This window comes from Limanda limanda, chromosome 2 (assembly GCF_963576545.1).
Source record: "Limanda limanda chromosome 2, fLimLim1.1, whole genome shotgun sequence".
Taxonomy (NCBI): Eukaryota; Metazoa; Chordata; class Actinopteri; order Pleuronectiformes; family Pleuronectidae; genus Limanda; species Limanda limanda.
This window is the reverse complement of record NC_083637.1, coordinates 2,613,135-2,631,761: the sequence shown is the minus strand read 5'-3', so window position 1 is coordinate 2,631,761 and position 18,627 is coordinate 2,613,135. Positions and strand designations below refer to the sequence as shown.

Genomic DNA, 18,627 nt, shown 5'->3' with positions numbered 1-18,627 from the left:
TGAAAAGGACGAACGATCAAAACAATAGCAAATAGGAACAAATGAGCTTCACATTTAATGTAAAAATAAAAAATATGGACAGAATGAAAAACACTTTCAATGATCCCTGAAAGAAAATCTTCTCTGTTGCAAAACTGTACATCACAAAGTTAGAAAAGAGGAAGTTCAGAGTGAACAACACATTAAATAAACAAGACTTCAAATTTGAATAATGTTCATATGAAAATAGAAAAAGTATAATTAACATCAGTCTATTAAAGTCGAAGCATACAAACTTATTATGTTACTAAAATTACCAAAACTGATATTATAATGATAAATCAATCATCCTAATGAATAAGTAATAAAATATTATCTTTTTTTTATAACTTATAAACCTGGATCACAGCAGTACAGCTTTATTCTGTTCGTAACAACATTCGAGCTTCACACCCTGAGAGAGGCGTCAGAGGAAAATGGCCGCCATGTGAACATTGTGGATTAAAACACACCTAACTCCTTCTTCTTCACCTGTTTAACACGTGATGTGAGAAACACCACAAAACACTAAAGTGACATCAATGGGCCTGATGCAAACTTTGAACAGACACCAGAGGCAACACAGCTCATCTGGTGTCAGCAGTTCACTTTGTGTTAACGGTCACATTCAAGGCGTTCATCACGTCAGTTGCAGCTCACATCCACATGAGACGTGCTCCCTCCAGTCCTCAGAGGAAACGAGTACAACTCCTGATCGGCTGATGATGGAAACGATAGAAACAATAGTGTAGAAACAGAAAGAAGTGAAAGGGACAGAATCCTCTCTGTGGTTTTATCAGTAAAACTCTTTACTACCATCTAGTGGCAGCAGTGTCACACCACAACTAACTAATAATGCTTGTTTTGATAATTTTATGAATAGAAAAAAGTTAATTACAAGTCAACAGTTTGTCGACCATCTGACTCACACCGCAGATATTTTCATGTTTGAAGCTGCAAGTTATAGAATGTTGATATTTTTCATTCAAGCTAAATGTGGCGTTTTTAACAACTTCTACAAGTTGCTGATATATTTCAGATAAAAGTCGAGTCACCGAAGTCGTTTGGATTCATCCTCGGGGCAATTTATCCATGAGCTGTCAAGACAAGTCACTTAAAACTGAACATTCACTTCAACAATGATGCTGGAGTCTGTCACCAAAGAAGGATTAATCCTGTGGGGACCATGAACAGTTAAATGAACTTCTATTCAAATCCATCCTGCAGCTGTTGAGATATTTCCATTGGGACTCAGGTGATTTCCAGACGTTGGTCTAAACAGCACGACGTTTTTGGACTGTGCTGTACAATGCAGTTGGATCCTCTCCAGTGTCCTGACCTCTGGTTCTAAAAGGAGATAAAACTAATAAATGATCAGGAGGTCATGGAGACGTAGCATTAAAGGAGACATATTGAGTTTCAAAGTTCTGCAAAGTTAAAAAGCCCAAAGTATGAGCTCCTCTCCTGGTAAAACGAGCTCCTCTGCCCCACAGGAAACATGAAGCTCCTGAAACACCTCACCAGTCGTCCTGCCCGTACCTCCTCATCACCGGCAGAAGCCAGGGCTGTAGCAAACGTAGCATAAGCGTTATTTAAACGTAAACAGTGGTGCGTTGAACACCTTGTGTTACGAAGTTTTGCATCAATGTTAGCTGAGGAGGTCATTCTTTGCGTTCTCGTGGAAAACATCTCGGAGGTAGATGATGTGGGTTAAAATACGTGTTGAATGCTTCAATACAGGCTGAATATCACAGTCTCTGCTTCCGTCGTCTGGAACAGCAGCTTCTAACACCAGCATCTGGAGAGAACTTTAGAATCCATTGTGTCACTGCCTTTTTAAAACAGTCGCTGCTGATTGGGGAACACGTCTGACACACCCACCAGACGAGAGCCCGCTGCACACGGGTTCAAACGAACATGTCGTTCACCACGGAAACGCTAGCTAAACTATAAGAAATTATTTGAGATTGAATGTGTCCCTCTTAAAGTGAGAGTGGAGGATTTCCTAGACGCACAGGAAGTGGTTAACCAATCACAACAGAGTGGGCCGGGTGACCAATCAGAGCAGAACTGGTCATTATCAGGAGGGGTTAGGGGCCTTAAAGAGACGGAGCTTAAACCAAGTGTTTGAGTCAGAGGTTGAAAAGAGGAGCTGCAGCAATAGACAGTCTGAGGAAAGTGATGTTTTCTGAACATTAAACATTTTAAAGTCACAACACTAATTAAAATGATTAAACTGAATAAGAGTAGAATATGTCTCCTTTAACAAATACACATGTTTAAACAAACAAGAAAATGAAAGTGTAAAAACAAATGACTTCTATAGGATAAATCTCTGTTTATTGTGTTTTGTGGTGTTAGTGAGGATAATGGTCCTGAATGAAGAGCTGCTCACCTCCGGGCAGATCTGTTAAAGTTGACAGAAGCGTACGTAACCTCCTCCGCCTCCTTGTGTTCGCTGGGTTCAGCTGATCTGACGTTGGAGTGGACGGGATCCGTCTCTCTCTTCATGAAGTGGACACTGGCATAGTTAAGGTCACAGTTTTCCCCAGACTGATTGTGTCGACGCTGCAAACACAAATTTCCATTTGAATCTTGTCCATGTGGCAGAATGGACAACGTTAGAGTCCAACTATAGCAGCTATTGATTTATTTAAAGCACCTCCTTCTACACCGGACGTGTTTCAAGGACAGGAAACATGTGGTTCTGCTAAAAACCAAAATGAGGGAAGGTCTTCAGTGTGAATTCCAAACACGCACACTACAAACTTCTCACTTAGTGTGTCTGTGAGCCACTTGTGTGTGGGCTTTCACATCAGTTGTGTCCAGATAAAACTACATCTGGGAGCTGGATGTTTCGCACAGCACAGAAAATTATAACTCTCAGCAATTTGCTTAAATGGATAGATTACCAGAAGGAAATTCAAACACCAGATGATTGTTTTTACAATGACAATTTTGACTGGGATTTTAATAACTACTTTTTAATCTTCACATGAGAGAGAAAAGAGTTTGACATGAGAAATAGTGGCGTTTGAAAGGATTGGACGCTGAACTGTGTGTCTCACCTGCTCACTGTGGTCAAGTCTGTCCCCAGGATCAGCAGATTGATGAGAGCTTCTCTTTTTTCTGATCAATTGAACCAAACAACAAACAATATACATAATAATTGAGTGGATTTAATTTAACAGGACAGATTTTCAGGAATTCATCGTACAAAGTTTGAGTGGAACAGATTTTCTCACCTGATCAGTAGGAACACTGAGAGGAGAGTCACAGCGAGGAAAACTGCAGCAACTGATCCAATCAGTGCTGATGTCAATGATCCATTTGAACCTATGATAAAAATAACTATTACTTTATCATTTCACAAAATCACAATACTTAAAGGTGCAGGACGAAATATTTACAAAAACAACTTTTGTCATGTTTGCTTAACCTGTCTTGATGTTCTGACTGAATATAAAGACAGTTTATTTTCTAATAAAGCGTTTTGAAGAGTTCTAAGTTCTCAGAGTGGCCTGTGTGTGGGCGTGTCTCTTAAAATGTTAATGAGCCACTGCTCCCCCTGCTGGGAGGTGTGTGCGTGACATTTGCACAGGAGCAGGGTTTTGTTTTCACCACTGTCTGTCTGCTGAGAGATGTTTGCTGGTCACGTAAATGTGCACAGTGAAGGAAATGTCTGTCAACTTTACTGAGGATGGTGAAAGCTTTATGGATGTTTTGACTGTCGCTGGGTGGATTCCTCTTTGTGCTTCTGATGGTCTGACTGAATATTTATGTGGCAGAAGTCAAACGACCCAAATCTGCACATTTAAACTGTAAAGGACAAAGAATGGCTAAAGTCAATACACAGCTCCAGAACCTTTAAAGGTGTTAGGACTTCACATGACTCACCTGCTCCAACAGTCAGATGTAAGGTGGTGTTACTACGTCCGTGTGTGTTCTGGGCCTCACACTGATACTTTCCACCATGTTCAGCTGTGATATTAGTGATGGTGAAGTTTTGTCCTGATGCTGTTGGTGAGTCCTTGTCCTCCTTGTACCAGGTGTAGTGAGCTGCTGGGTGAGCATCACTGCTGCAGGTCAGAGTCACCGAGCTGCCCTCCATGATCTCACCAGAGGGACTCACTGACACAGAGGGAGGCTTTGGAGCGTCTGGTGTAAAACATGCAAGATCATGAAATCAACTCAGAAATATTCATTAACCAGAGTGAAGAATTTTTCAATCTCTGGTTTTGATAAGTGCTTCTTAAATATAGATGATCATTATTAACCCGGGGCGCCAGCAGAGACAGAAGCAAGTACTGAGGGTTTTGTTTTCAGCCCGTGTGTGTAAACGTATGTATCCCAGGTCTCATGACTTTAAAATAATTTAAAAAATATTTTCCGAACCACAAGTGCAACTACTTCCGGTTGCGGCACTATAAACATCCGGGTGGAGAGATTCACTTCCTCTTTGCGGGCTGAGCAGTGTGAAGGTGAGTTGTGTTCTATAGGAGTAGCATAGCGTGGTGCTAGTTAGCCTGTGTTGTCTCTGCCTGTGTCCGTTAGCTTAATGCTAACTATGCTAACGAACCCTCTTTGGGAAATCAGTGATTAATTAGTGATGTTTGTGTGTATATTTACTTGCATTTGTGTTGTACTTTGATTCAATGTTTTGTTCTTTGTTAAGTCATTTATTTTATAAATGAACAGTTAACCTTAATCAAAGGTTTGTATGATTTAGATGTAATCCTGACTTTTTTGGACTTCTTTTTTTCCCTCAATGACTCTTTGCGGGCTGAGCTGTGGGAAATGTGAAGCTACCGGTAAATCAGCGTGCGGTTTTTCCCCCCCACTTTTTTTCTCTGACAATTGATGGCGAGCTATCCCTTCATGGACTCTAAAGAACCCAACCTTTCCCTACGAGCCTCCTTGCCCTGCGAGCGGTAGGAGAGAATTCACTTTAACCCTTTTTTTTCTCCCCCTCCTTGGTCCAACATTCTTTGGACCAACAGACAATAATTAACTGCAATCATATAGCTGAATTGAAATAATGTGCATAAATGAAATGAATCTGCATGACCGGAAATCATGTTGATAACTTGACCTTGTATAGCTGAAGTGAAATTAATTGAACTGAAAATTAGTTTTGTTGAAGGATTTTTACTATTTTGTTGAGAGAAATACAACTTGTATTTAAAAGCACCCTTTGTCTCTGTGTCTTGGCATTCACACTAAGGGCTCCAACCGAACCTAATAGTCCACACATGTTACACGTCCAAAATAACTCGACTCATGAACCAAACTTACTGAATATTATAGTGAATAATAACTTTTGCAGCTGGTCGGTCAAAGGTCAGAGGTCAAGATCATGATCCTGCTGGTTGCTGACCATAGACTATGATTGCAGCAGGACTGCTTGACATACCGTATTGAAGTTATCCTTCAAAATGTTTACCCTATCAATGCTGCTAAAAAACTTTAATCTTGATGATGTTTTCCTACACTTGACATCTATTGCACTTCTGTCCGTCCTGGGAGAGGGATCCCTCACATGTGGCTCCTTCTGAGGTTTCTACATATTTTTACCCTGTTAACAGTTTTTTTTTGTAGTTTTTCCTTACTCTTGTTGAGGGTTAAGGACAGAGGATGACACACCATGTTAAAGCCCTATGAGACGAATTGTGATTTGTGAATATTGGCTATACAAATAAAATTTGATTGATAGAAGATGAGCAAAGATTTGACCGAAAGACATATTTTCCAAGATATTTCCACAAATAGCAGAGAGACTAAATCATATACTGAGCAGAACATTATTCCCCATCATATAATGATAGATGACTTATAAGTAATGTCACAAAGAAGTTAGAGATTTACATCATGCGTCTTTAAAACTAACTTTCGGCGGTATTCCTTCCTCTAATAGGACTATAGAGAAGACCTGAAGCTAATATACATTGAATCATAATCTATGATCATATGATGAGAATGTTGTCACTGAGTTTAGAAAATTACGCCATATAGTGTAGCTATGCAACAACAGATGTTTTCGCTCCAGTCCGTTTGGTTGTTGATTTTAAGCAAGATTACACAGAATCTACTGAGTCGATTAGCAGGAAACTTGGAGGTAGGATGAGAAACGGGTCAGGGAAGAACTCAGTAAAGTTTGGTGTGAATCCAGATAAGGGGGCGGACCCAGGAACCTTCTGTAAGATTGCGAGACAGTGCTGGGTTTCATGGACATGTGGATGTTTTCTACTCACACTGGACGTCTAAGTGTAGAGACGTGGAGTTAAGTCCGTACTGATTCTCAGACTTGCAGGAGTAGACCCCGCTGTCCCCAGAGCTGATGGAGGAGAGATGATAAACGCCCTCTGGTCCTTGAAGCAGAGTTCGGTTCTCCTTGTACCAGGTGTAGTGAGCTGCTGGGTTAGCATCACTGCTGCAGGTCAGAGTCACTGAGCTGCCCTCCATGATCTCACCAGAGGGACTCACTGACACAGAGGGAGGCTTTGGAGCGTCTGGTGTAAAACATCCAAGATCATGAAGTCAACTCAGAAATATGCATTAACCAAAGTGAAGAATTTTTCAATCTCTGGTTTTGATAAGTGCTTCTTAAATATAGATGATCATTATTAACCAGGGGCGCCAGCAGAGACAGAAGCAGGTACTGTGGGGTTTGTTTTCAGCCCGTGTGTGTAAACGTATGTAACCCAGGTGTCATGACTTTAAAATAATTTTAAAAATATTATCCGAACCGGAAGTGCAACTACTTCTGGTTGTGGCACTATAAACATCTGGGTCGACAGGTTCACTTCCTCTTTGCGGGCTGAGCAGTGTGAAGGTGAGTTGTGTTCTATGTGTTGTATAGGTGTAGCAAAGCGTGGTGCTAGTTAACCTGTGTGTGTGTGTGTTGCCTCTGTCTGTGTCCGTTAACTTAATGCTAACAATGCTAACGAACCCCCTTTGGGGAATCAGTGATCAATTAGTTATGTTTGTGTGTATATTTACTTGCATTTGGGTTGTACTTTGATTGAATGTTTTGTTCTTTGTTAAGTCATTTATTTCATAAATTAACAAAGGTTTGTATGATTTAAATGTAATCTTGACTTTTTTGGACTTATTCTTTTTTTCCCTCAATGACTCTTTGCGGGCTGAGCAGTGTGACGTGTGCAGTGTGAAGCTACCGGTAAACTGATCAGGTCAGGTTTTTCCCCCCCACGTTTTTCTCTGACAATTGATGGCGAGCTATCCCTTCATGGACTCTTAAGAACCCAACCTTTCCCTACGAGCCTCCTTGCCCTGCGAGCGGTAGGAGAGAATTCACTTTAACAACCTTTTTTTCTTTCCCCCTCCTTGGTCCAACATTCTTTGGACCAACAGACAATAATTAACTCCAATCATATAGCTGATTGAAATAATGTGCATAAATGAAATGAATCTGCATGACCGAAAATCATGTTGATAACTTGACCTTGTATAGCTGAAGTGAAATTAATTGGACTGAGAATTATTTTTGTTGAAGGATTTGTACTATTTTGTTGAGAGAAATACAACTTATATTTAAAAGCACCCTTTGTCTCTGTGTCTTGGCATTCACACTAAGGGATCCAACTGAACCTAATAGTCAACACATGTTACACGTACAAAATAACTCGACTCATGAACCAAACTTACTGAATATTATAGTGAATAATAACTTTTGCAGCTGGTCGGTCAGAGGTCAAGATGAGCAAAGATTTGACCCAAGACATTTGACACATTTTCCAAGATATTTCCACAAATAGCAGAGAGACTAAATCATGTACTGAGCAGAACATTATTCCCCATCATATAATGATAGGTGACTTGTAAGTATGTCACAAAGAAGTTAGAGATTTACATGATGCGTCCTTAAAACTGCCTTTCTGCTGTAATCCTGCCTCTAATAGGACTATAGAGACGACCTGAAGATTATGTACATTAAATAATAATCTATGATCATATGATTGGAATGTCGTCACTATGAGTTTAGAAAATTACGTCATATAGTGAAGCTATGCAACAACAGATGTTTTCACCCCAGTTTGTGTGTTTGTTGGTTGTTGATTTTAAGCAACATTACACAAAAACTACTCTGTCGATTAGCATGAAACTTGGAGGTAGGATGAGGAACGGGTCAGGGAAGAACTCAGTAAAGTTTGGTGAACTGTAGTATCATGGTTATTAAATGTGGATGGGTATGTGTAGGTACAGGTAATGTCCACTGTTGATCCTCTGACGGCACAGATCTCAGTAGAAGTGTAACTTACATCCCAGCCATTCTCACACTGTACCACTGTAACACAGAGAATCAGATTCATAACCACACCAGAGAACACTTAGTTTACTTTTTACTCTCTGTAGAAAAGAAACACATGTCCATGAGCAGCATTCCATAGCATTTCAAATAATGACTCCACACACTGATGACAATTCCTGCATCGAGAGGAGAGGAACTCAGTCATTATGATAATAATAATAATAATAATAATAATAATAATAATAATAATAATAATAATAATAATAATAATAATAATAATAATAATAATAATAATAATAATAATAATAATAATAATAATAACAATAAAATAATAAGAATAAGAATTAATAATAATAACACGATAGAAACTTCTAAACAAAGAAACTTAATAATACTGATGATAATTCCTTCATATATTTTCTTTCTGCATCACTTTACAGGTGGTGATCTGAAAATTAATGAATGGTTCATTTATATTTTTTACTTTCTCTATTTCACTTCAGGTGAATCAGAAGTCTGAGTGTAAAATAGAGTGAAACATGAATGTAGACGTACAGTACCTGTCACAGTGAGAAGAAGGACAACAAATCCACTCGCTGCTGCAGTTACACTCATAGTAGCTGCTGCTCCCGTCTGCGACTTCAAACAATAAAAACTTCCACAGATAAATAATGTGCACAAGATGAAACTCAGTCACATCACAGACACGTTTACCTCCAACACAGAAGAGGCTGACAAAGTCAAACTGTTTAACACATTCACCTTCCTTCCTCTTTCCTCTTACATGCTTGCTGAGCTCGATGGTGTTAGATTAAACTTAAAACAAAGAACTATTTTTACACAGTTTTGTACAAACTGTGAATTTCGTCATTTAACAGAGCGTGAGAAACGACTTCAGTGTCTGTTCCCACCAAACCTGAATCCTCCTCAACTGAAGCTGTGAGCAGCGTTGGACATAGACATTTTTTAGTTTGGTCCATGTCCCATCCACTGACATGGGGTTTATGACAAATACTGCAGCCAGCCACCAGGGGGGGGACAGATATCATTTGGCTTCACTTTGTGAAGATTAGACGTTGTAAATTTGAGTTAAAACAAATTCCTGTTTCATGGTGAAACATCAAAGTTTGACATGTCACCATGGAAACGTGAATATATATCATGAATCTTTTTTGTGTTCCTGGATGAGCGGGTCACTTCTGCACCAATCTCCTGTTAAATGTTCAAAATGTACCGACTGTACTTTAATCGTCCAGAAACATTATTAGCAATAAACTTGTTAACCCTAATTTTTATGTCGAGTGCTTCATGATTCTCAGCTGACAACCTCAATAGTCCTTTAAATATTATTATGTGACAATTCTTCATTAGATGTATAAATACGTCAAGACCAATATATTTGTTGACTTGTGTACTTTACATTATCCAAAATATTGTTGTTGAACCCCCCCCCCTCCAGAAAATGATTATTTGTCACTTCCATTGATTGATATAAAATATTTGATCTGTTCTAATATGAGTTACAACTAATTACAATTTGTAATATTTAGAAGTTAATCTTATTGTTATTTGTAACATTTTGACAGTAACATACATTACAGTTAGCGTTAGCCTAACCTGAAGCTAACTCTACACGTGGTTGAGCCTGGGAAATATTTTCAATTGTGGGAAAAGAAGAACAACTTTCTTACCTTTACCCTTCTTGGCTTCCAAAGTGAGAAGTGAGAGAATTTGTAATCTGGGTTAACCAACCCATCAAGAAAGAAAACAAACCTTTACAAACACTGCACATGTCTATATGTTTTATTTCTTCTGGTTCTATGCTGTAAAATCCACATATAAACAACAGATTCACGTTGTGTTTCTTCAGTGTTTGGTGACTGTGCTGTACAATGCAGATGGATCGTCTCCCTCTTCTTCACGTCTTGTTCTGTGAAGGCAGAATAAACCAGTCACACCCACAGTTTTTAACCTCAATGAGTGTAGAGATGAAAATGTTCCCGTGTGGAGCTGCTCACCCTGTTGCACTGTCAAATCGAACAGCGCTGTATTCAGCCTCCTCCTCCTCGTCTTCCTCAGTTTCTCTCTGGGGTTGAACTCGACCTATGTTGCAGTAGATGGCGTCTGCCGGGTTCTGGGTGAAGCAGACGCTGGCGTAGTGGACGTCATCGTGAGGCTCTGCTGGTCGTGTGTGTGCTGCAGCTGGAATCTGCTCGTACAGTAAAACACGAGCTGGGATCAGGAATCTGTGTCTTACTCTTTAACTCTATTCGGTACTGAGAGTTTCTCTGTGTTGTGGGCCTGATCCTACTCTGTTGAATCAAACTGTGATGGCAGCAGTGATCTGGGAGCTTTCTGTTTTTCCCTGCTAGTCACCAGCTCATCTTCTTAACAGATGAACCCAGTGTCACCACCATGAAACATTCACTCTACATTTTACTCCCTAACTAGAATCACTGCCCTTCGGTTGTGCACCTCCTCCAACCAGTTTAAGCTTTTTGTTAGAGTAAAGGAATTTGACCTCCCAAGACATTCATGGTCTGACCCTTCTCATCAAATCACAATGATGCAGAACGCCACCGGTTAATGAGGCAGCCTTGAAGAGTGGAGATCAATTGCTTTGAAATGAAACTGTTCATTTACCTGCGCTCTGTCTTCTGGTCTCTCACCGCACTCACGCTGTTGTGTGAAGGACTTGTTTCTTCTAGATGGGAGGAAAGAAATAAACAGTTGGATGAAGAGAGAGACGTGAGAGAGAGAGAGAAGGAGAGAGGGAGAGAGATAGAGAAGGAGAGAGAGAGAGAGATGGACTTTTTAAGTTTGAGAGAGAGAGAGAGAGTGAGAGAGAGAGAGAGAGAGGGAGAGAGAGAGAGAGACGGTGAGAGAGAGAGAGAGAGAGAGAGAGAGAGGAGAGAGAGAGAGAGAGAGAGAGAGAGAGAGAGAGAGAGAGAGAGAGAGAGAGAGAGAGAGAGAGAGAGAGAGAGAGAGAGAGAGAGAGAGAGAGAGAGAGAGAGAGAGAGAGAGAGAGAGAGAGAGAGAGAGAGGAACTGTTCAGTTTGATAGAGAGAGAGCCGAGCAGAGGAGTCAGGATGTGTGTGTGTGTGTGTGTGTGTCTGTGCGTGGGTGTGTGTGTGTGTGTGTGTGTGTGTGTGTGTGTGTGTGTGTGTGTGTACCGGACTGGTTCGTGTTTGTGTTAGTGTTTATTTTTGTGACACACAATATGTTTCTGTCCTCTAACCATGTGGGTGCTTTTATTTTGAAAATCCAGCCTCTAGTCACACTGGCCGGTGAGGTCTTATCATGAACTGTGTGTTTCTATTCAGCAGTGTCACTGTGTGACTGTGTCACCTGATCCACAGGAAGACAGCGAGGAGGACGACCACCAGGAGAAGAGCTGTGGTTGTTCCAGTCACTGCTGATTTCCAAGCACCTGGAGAAATCACACAATGGAAGAACAGGGAATGTTGCAGGATGTTTGACTCGGAGCTGAAGTCAATCCCCAGCTCCAGAACCTTTAAAGGTGTTAGGACTTCACATGACTCACCTGCTCCAACAGTCAGATGTAAGGTGGTGTTACTACGTCCGTGTGTGTTCTGGGCCTCACACTGATACTTTCCACCATGTTCAGCTGTGATATCAGTGATGGTGAAGTTTTGTCCTGATGCTTTTGGTTGAACTTGTTTATCTCCACTTCTCTTGTACCAGGTGTAGTGAGCTGCTGGGTTAGCATCACTGCTGCAGGTCAGATTCACCGAGCTGCCCTCCATGATCTCACCAGAGGGACTCACTGACACAGAGGGAAGCTTTGGAGCATCTGAAATAATAATCTATGATCATATGATTGGAATGTCGTCACTATGAGTTTAGAAAATTACGTCATATAGTGAAGCTATGCAACAACAGATGTTTTCACCCCAGTTTGTGTGTTTGTTGGTTGTTGATTTTAAGCAACATTACACAAAAACTACTCTGTCGATTAGCATGAAACTTGGAGGTAGGATGAGGAACGGGTCAGGGAAGAACTCAGTAAAGTTTGGTGTGAATCCAGATAAGGGGCCGGACCCAGGAACATTCTGTAAGATTGTAAGACAGTGCTGGGTTTCATGGACATGTGGATGTTTTCTACTCACACTGGACGTCTAAGTGTAGAGACGTGGAGTTGATCCGTCCGTACTGATTCTCAGACTTGCAGGAGTAGACCCCGCTGTCCCCAGAGCTGATGGAGGAGAGACGATAAACGCCCTCTGGTCCTTGAAGCAGAGTTCGGTTCTCCTTGTACCAGGTGTAGTGAGCTGCTGGGTTAGCATCACTGCTGCAGGTCAGAGTCACCGAGCTGCCCTCCATGATCTCACCAGAGGGACTCACTGACACAGAGGAGGACTGTGGAGCATCTGGATTTACATGGATGTTAATGGATTTTAAGAATGTTGCAGCATCTGGAAATTTGAAGATGTGCAAAACCTCTCGGCTTTTGAAAAATATTTACTCACATTTCACATTTATTCTGAGGGACTCACTGACACAGAGGGAGGCTTTGGAGCGTCTGGTGTAAAACATCCAAGATCATGAAGTCAACTCAGAAATATGCATTAACCAAAGTGAAGAATTTTTCAATCTCTGGTTTTGATAAGTGCTTCTTAAATATAGATGATCATTATTAACCAGGGGCGCCAGCAGAGACAGAAGCAGGTACTGTGGGGTTTGTTTTCAGCCCGTGTGTGTAAACGTATGTAACCCAGGTGTCATGACTTTAAAATAATTTTAAAAATATTATCCGAACCGGAAGTGCAACTACTTCTGGTTGTGGCACTATAAACATCTGGGTCGACAGGTTCACTTCCTCTTTGCGGGCTGAGCAGTGTGAAGGTGAGTTGTGTTCTATGTGTTGTATAGGTGTAGCAAAGCGTGGTGCTAGTTAACCTGTGTGTGTGTGTGTTGCCTCTGTCTGTGTCCGTTAACTTAATGCTAACAATGCTAACGAACCCCCTTTGGGGAATCAGTGATCAATTAGTTATGTTTGTGTGTATATTTACTTGCATTTGGGTTGTACTTTGATTGAATGTTTTGTTCTTTGTTAAGTCATTTATTTCATAAATTAACAAAGGTTTGTATGATTTAAATGTAATCTTGACTTTTTTGGACTTATTCTTTTTTTCCCTCAATGACTCTTTGCGGGCTGAGCAGTGTGACGTGTGCAGTGTGAAGCTACCGGTAAACTGATCAGGTCAGGTTTTTCCCCCCCACGTTTTTCTCTGACAATTGATGGCGAGCTATCCCTTCATGGACTCTTAAGAACCCAACCTTTCCCTACGAGCCTCCTTGCCCTGCGAGCGGTAGGAGAGAATTCACTTTAACAACCTTTTTTTCTTTCCCCCTCCTTGGTCCAACATTCTTTGGACCAACAGACAATAATTAACTCCAATCATATAGCTGATTGAAATAATGTGCATAAATGAAATGAATCTGCATGACCGAAAATCATGTTGATAACTTGACCTTGTATAGCTGAAGTGAAATTAATTGGACTGAGAATTATTTTTGTTGAAGGATTTGTACTATTTTGTTGAGAGAAATACAACTTATATTTAAAAGCACCCTTTGTCTCTGTGTCTTGGCATTCACACTAAGGGATCCAACTGAACCTAATAGTCAACACATGTTACACGTACAAAATAACTCGACTCATGAACCAAACTTACTGAATATTATAGTGAATAATAACTTTTGCAGCTGGTCGGTCAGAGGTCAAGATGAGCAAAGATTTGACCCAAGACATTTGACACATTTTCCAAGATATTTCCACAAATAGCAGAGAGACTAAATCATGTACTGAGCAGAACATTATTCCCCATCATATAATGATAGGTGACTTGTAAGTATGTCACAAAGAAGTTAGAGATTTACATGATGCGTCCTTAAAACTGCCTTTCTGCTGTAATCCTGCCTCTAATAGGACTATAGAGACGACCTGAAGATTATGTACATTAAATAATAATCTATGATCATATGATGGGAATGTTGTCGCTATGAGTTTAGAAAATTACGCCATATAGTGTAGCTATGCAACAACAGATGTTTTCACCCCAGTCCGTTTGTTTGTTGGTTGTTTATATTAAGCAAGATTACACAAAAACTACTCTGTCGATTAGCATGAAACTTGGAGGTAGGATGAGGAACAGGTCAGGGAAGAACTCAGTAAAGTTTGGTGTGAATCCAGATAAGGGGGCGGACCCGGGAACCTTCTGTAAGATTGTAAGACAGTGCTGGGTTTCATGGACATGTGGATGTTTTCTACTCACACTGGACGTCTAAGTGTAGAGACGTGGAGTTGATCCGTCCGTACTGATTCTCAGACTTGCAGGAGTAGACCCCGCTGTCCCCAGAGCTGATGGAGGAGAGACGATAAACGCCCTCTGGTCCTTGAAGCAGAGTTCGGTTCTCCTTGTACCAGGTGTAGTGAGCTGCTGGGTTAGCATCACTGCTGCAGGTCAGAGTCACCGAGCTGCCCTCCATGATCTCACCAGAGGGACTCACTGACACAGAGGAGGACTGTGGAGCATCTGGATTTACATGGATGTTAATGGATTTTAAGAATGTTGCAGCATCTGGAAATTTGAAGATGTGCAAAACCTCTCGGCTTTTGAAAAATATTTACTCACATTTCACATTTATTAAGACACGTTTAGACGCAGTCTTCCCCAGAGCATTCTCAGCTGTGCAGTAATATTCTCCAGACGACCGGATGGAGCTGAAAACCAGCTGAGCTGCTCTGTTGAACAAAGTCTGGTTCTCCTTGTACCAGGTGTATGCAGGGGGTGGGTTAGCATCACTGCTGCAGGTCAGAGACACCGAGCTGTCCTTCAGAATGTCTCCAGGTTGACTCAGCTGCACTAAAGGAACCTTTGGAGCATCTGCAGGATATAAACAGATCTCTACATGAGAATGTGGCTTTATAGAATAAAGTCTTTTAATAGTTTTCAGCCGTCCCTGGTTCTCAGCATCTTTAGAAGAGTGTTTGATTTACTTTTGGACACAGGACGGCCCCTTCAGTGTTTAGTAGTTTTACCAAGTAATTATTGTTTGTATTAAATACAGACTTCACTAAACTGAACATGTCACCTCTGTCTTAGGAATCACTGAGTGGGATTTGCATGAGTCCTGTTCACAAACATGCAAAATATGAAGGGAAAAGTGGAAGTGAAAATGGAAGATGAGCCACTGTGATTAAAGTTTTTTCTCACTTCCTGTTATCTTGTCTTTCTCTGTGTGTGGATGGGTGAGGAGAATCATTTGATATTTGCTTTATTGCTCTTACTCTATATTCTGTTGGAAATGAAAAGTGCTTTAATAACAAAGTTCGATTTGGTCTTTTCAAGGGATTTTTGTTCATTATGATTAAAATATAGAAAATCACCAGGTTCAACCTTTCAAGTCTCCACACGGCACATTTTGGAGTCAACTCACACACAGGGGACGAGTGGTGATGCTCATAAGAACAGGAATAGTTGTTTTCAGGGTGAAGGAATCCCTTGAAGGTTGCAGACGTTTCCCAGGGAATTTCTGTTCCATTCTCGTACCAGACAAAGGAGGGACGACCAGAGAGAAGACAGCTGCTGTGACAAGTCAGTGTTGGACCAATCGGAGACCAGATCACCTGAACATCTGGATCTGGAACAGGAAACACACATAGAAGCAGCTGTGGAACCCCAGGTTGAGAACCAGTGAACAACACAGTGACTTAGTGTTCCTCAGTACCTGTGACAGTCAGAGTTGTGCCAGGGAAACTTCTGTCCCATTCAAACATGTATGATTTTAATGTGAAGCGATACTGGGCTGAATCGCTCAGTCTCAGGTTCTTTATTCTCAGAGTGGAGCGCCCTCGCTCTGGTTCAAGGACCTCAACACGATCTGTGAACCCTGGGTGTTTGAGTAAGTCCACAGCTCGAGGACGATACAGCTGCTCATCCTCACGCACAGCAACGAACCAGGACTTAGTGATTCGATAATAGTAACTGTTGTAACTGCAAGAGATGTCCACTGATGAGCCTCTGAAGGCACAGATGTTCCTGTCGATGTAATTCACTCTGTCACATGAATTTCCATGGACACCTGAAAAACAAGAAATCTTTAGACTATCACCACAACAACTATAATATTTACTGCTGTATTTAACAATAATTCACAAGTGGCTATTTTCCCAAACGATGTTTTGAACTCCAGCTCGACATCTGTGGTTGTATTTGTGATTTGCTTTCATCACCTCCACCCAGAGGTTATGTTTTCACCCCATTCCGTTGGCTGGTTTGTGTGCGTGCACAATAACACAACAATTACTTGAAAGATTTTGATTCAGATCCAGGATTTTATTTTTACTTTGTTTAGCATTGCAAGATTGTGTTTTTCAAAATGTCCACGTTTTCCCAGAATAAAATTCATGGATCTTAATGGAAAAGATCCGACATATTTAGAGGACTGATATCGAGGAGTGTGTGAAATATGGAGCAGCTTGATTGAATTGAATGGACTGTTGGGCCTTGGATGAGGAATGTGCTGTACTGCTACTGCCAGTCTAGTTTGGACTCATTCAATTTCATTGTTCAACTGCAGAATATTTATCATAAAGGTTTGATAACAAACATCTTAGGAATCAATGACAATGTTCTTTTAATATATGATGTGTCAGCTGATGTGTCAGACTTTGCATCAGCCCTCAAATCCATTTCAGACTCTAGTCAGTTTTTTAGCTAAGCAGGTTAAAAGAGCAGAACATCATTGGTCATTGGAAGAAGTAAACTCACACACTGGAGCAGAGGGGAAATCCTCGTGGCCTCTCACAGCACAGGAAAGGCTGTCTATTGAATAAAAGTGGGCGGTAAAAGATTTTTCTCCCGTTGTCTTTTGTCCGTTCTTGTACCAGATGTAGGACAGACTGGGAGTTGGAGGACAACTGGTGTGACACTCCACATCAAAATATGAACAGTCCTTCCAGCAACCTGATGATTTTGTGCTGATCACCTGGACACCTGTGTAAGTAAAGAAACACACACATCATTTTAGACAGAGCTGTCCACATAAACAAACCATAGATTCACTGTTTCCAACTGAAATGTTACCTGTGACAGACAAGGAGACTCCAGGTGAACCAGTAAAACTCCCAGTCGGGTGGTTTGTTGTGAACCTGAACTGGTAAACAGCTGAGTCGCTGTCTCTCAGGTCTGTGATGGTCAGAGTGCAGGCCTTGTTTCCACAGTCATACTTCACACGACCTGTGTACTCAGAGGCTTCTCTCAGATCCACAGGTTCACTATCCTGCACTTTAGTAAACCAGAACCTTTGCTCCACTGCAACATCAAGACCATCTTTTGTGGATGGGTGCCAGTAGGAGCAGCGTATTTGCACCTTCGATCCTTTTACAGCACAGATCGGAGTAGGAGTGCACGTCACTCCCCAGGGATCCTCACCCTGCACCACTGTAACCACAGCACAAACTAGAATTACCAGCCTGCTGTAGGATGCCTCCACCAACCAGAGCATTTTCAGTCTGTGTTCCTCTTTCCAGAATCATATGAGGTCACTGTGACATTTGAGCTTTGAAATGTGATTAGTTCATCTTTTCACTAACATTTTGAGGAAATTCTCCAAAGGCAAACTAGAAATATCATGATCGAGAGGCCAAATACAAGTTTCATGACCTCATCAGTTCATCTTTGAGTCCAAGTGATGAACATTTGTACCAAATTTGAAGAAACTCCCTCAAAGGGATCTTGAGATATTGAGTTCACAAGAATCAGACAATGAGACGACCTGAAAACAAGATGCCTGAGGTCACTGGGTGTCACCGGCACTGAGGCATGAAAATATCTAGAGACTCAGAATAACATCACCTCTACAAGAGCAGAGACTAAAGGGACATCTTCACAATAAATGTTTTGTCCAATCAATGATCCAAACTTCACAATTACTCAAAATAATTTAAGAGAAATGCAGGAAAACCCCAAACATGAAGAAGCTGGAACCGTGAGAAAGACTGGAACAATTATTCAAACACTTTTCATACAAACACGATATAACACAAAGTGCTTTCCTGTAAATGTAGATGTACCTGACACAGAAAGAAGGAAGATGACGAAGCAACTCGCTGCTTCTCTCAAACCCATCGTTGCTTCTCACGTCTCTGAGGTGAAGCCTCATCAGCAGCTAGCTTCTTGTTTGTCAGCCAGTCACGATGAGAGATAGAAATCATAGATCAGTTCAGACCTTGGCTTCCTTCCTCTTTACATCATTAACATGCACGAACGGACAAACACCGGTAAATCCCCTCCTTAAAGTGAAGAAATGTT

The 18,627-nt window shown here is 41.1% G+C and overlaps 2 protein-coding genes and 2 long non-coding RNA genes across 4 annotated transcripts; all 4 read right to left on the bottom strand.

Annotated features, from left to right (window-relative positions):
* Positions 1-328: 328 nt before the first annotated feature.
* On the bottom strand, positions 329-3,154 carry LOC133028422 (uncharacterized). Its single transcript, XR_009683302.1, has 3 exons — positions 3,087-3,154; positions 2,414-2,586; positions 329-1,365 (listed from the first exon to the last, which is right to left on the bottom strand). It is a non-coding gene; the product is annotated as an uncharacterized LOC133028422 (long non-coding RNA).
* A 105-nt stretch (positions 3,155-3,259) lies between these two features.
* Positions 3,260-8,902, bottom strand: LOC132997943 (B-cell receptor CD22-like). Its single transcript, XM_061067499.1, has 5 exons — positions 8,848-8,902; positions 8,315-8,323; positions 6,270-6,527; positions 3,916-4,176; positions 3,260-3,279 (listed from the first exon to the last, which is right to left on the bottom strand). The coding sequence occupies exons 1-5, from the start codon at positions 8,900-8,902 to the stop codon at positions 3,260-3,262; spliced, it is 603 nt and encodes a 200-aa protein (XP_060923482.1).
* Positions 8,903-10,082: 1,180 nt separating this feature from the next.
* On the bottom strand, positions 10,083-12,037 carry LOC132997384 (uncharacterized). The gene is made up of 5 exons (XR_009677455.1): positions 11,832-12,037; positions 11,636-11,717; positions 10,931-10,991; positions 10,306-10,496; positions 10,083-10,217 (listed from the first exon to the last, which is right to left on the bottom strand). It is a non-coding gene; the product is annotated as an uncharacterized LOC132997384 (long non-coding RNA).
* Positions 12,038-12,409: 372 nt separating this feature from the next.
* Positions 12,410-18,493, bottom strand: LOC132997942 (B-cell receptor CD22-like). Its single transcript, XM_061067498.1, has 8 exons — positions 18,390-18,493; positions 17,401-17,757; positions 17,086-17,310; positions 16,043-16,396; positions 15,752-15,949; positions 14,947-15,198; positions 14,587-14,847; positions 12,410-12,579 (listed from the first exon to the last, which is right to left on the bottom strand). The coding sequence occupies exons 1-8, from the start codon at positions 18,442-18,444 to the stop codon at positions 12,410-12,412; spliced, it is 1,872 nt and encodes a 623-aa protein (XP_060923481.1). The 5' UTR covers positions 18,445-18,493.
* Between the last annotated feature and the right edge of the window lie 134 nt (positions 18,494-18,627).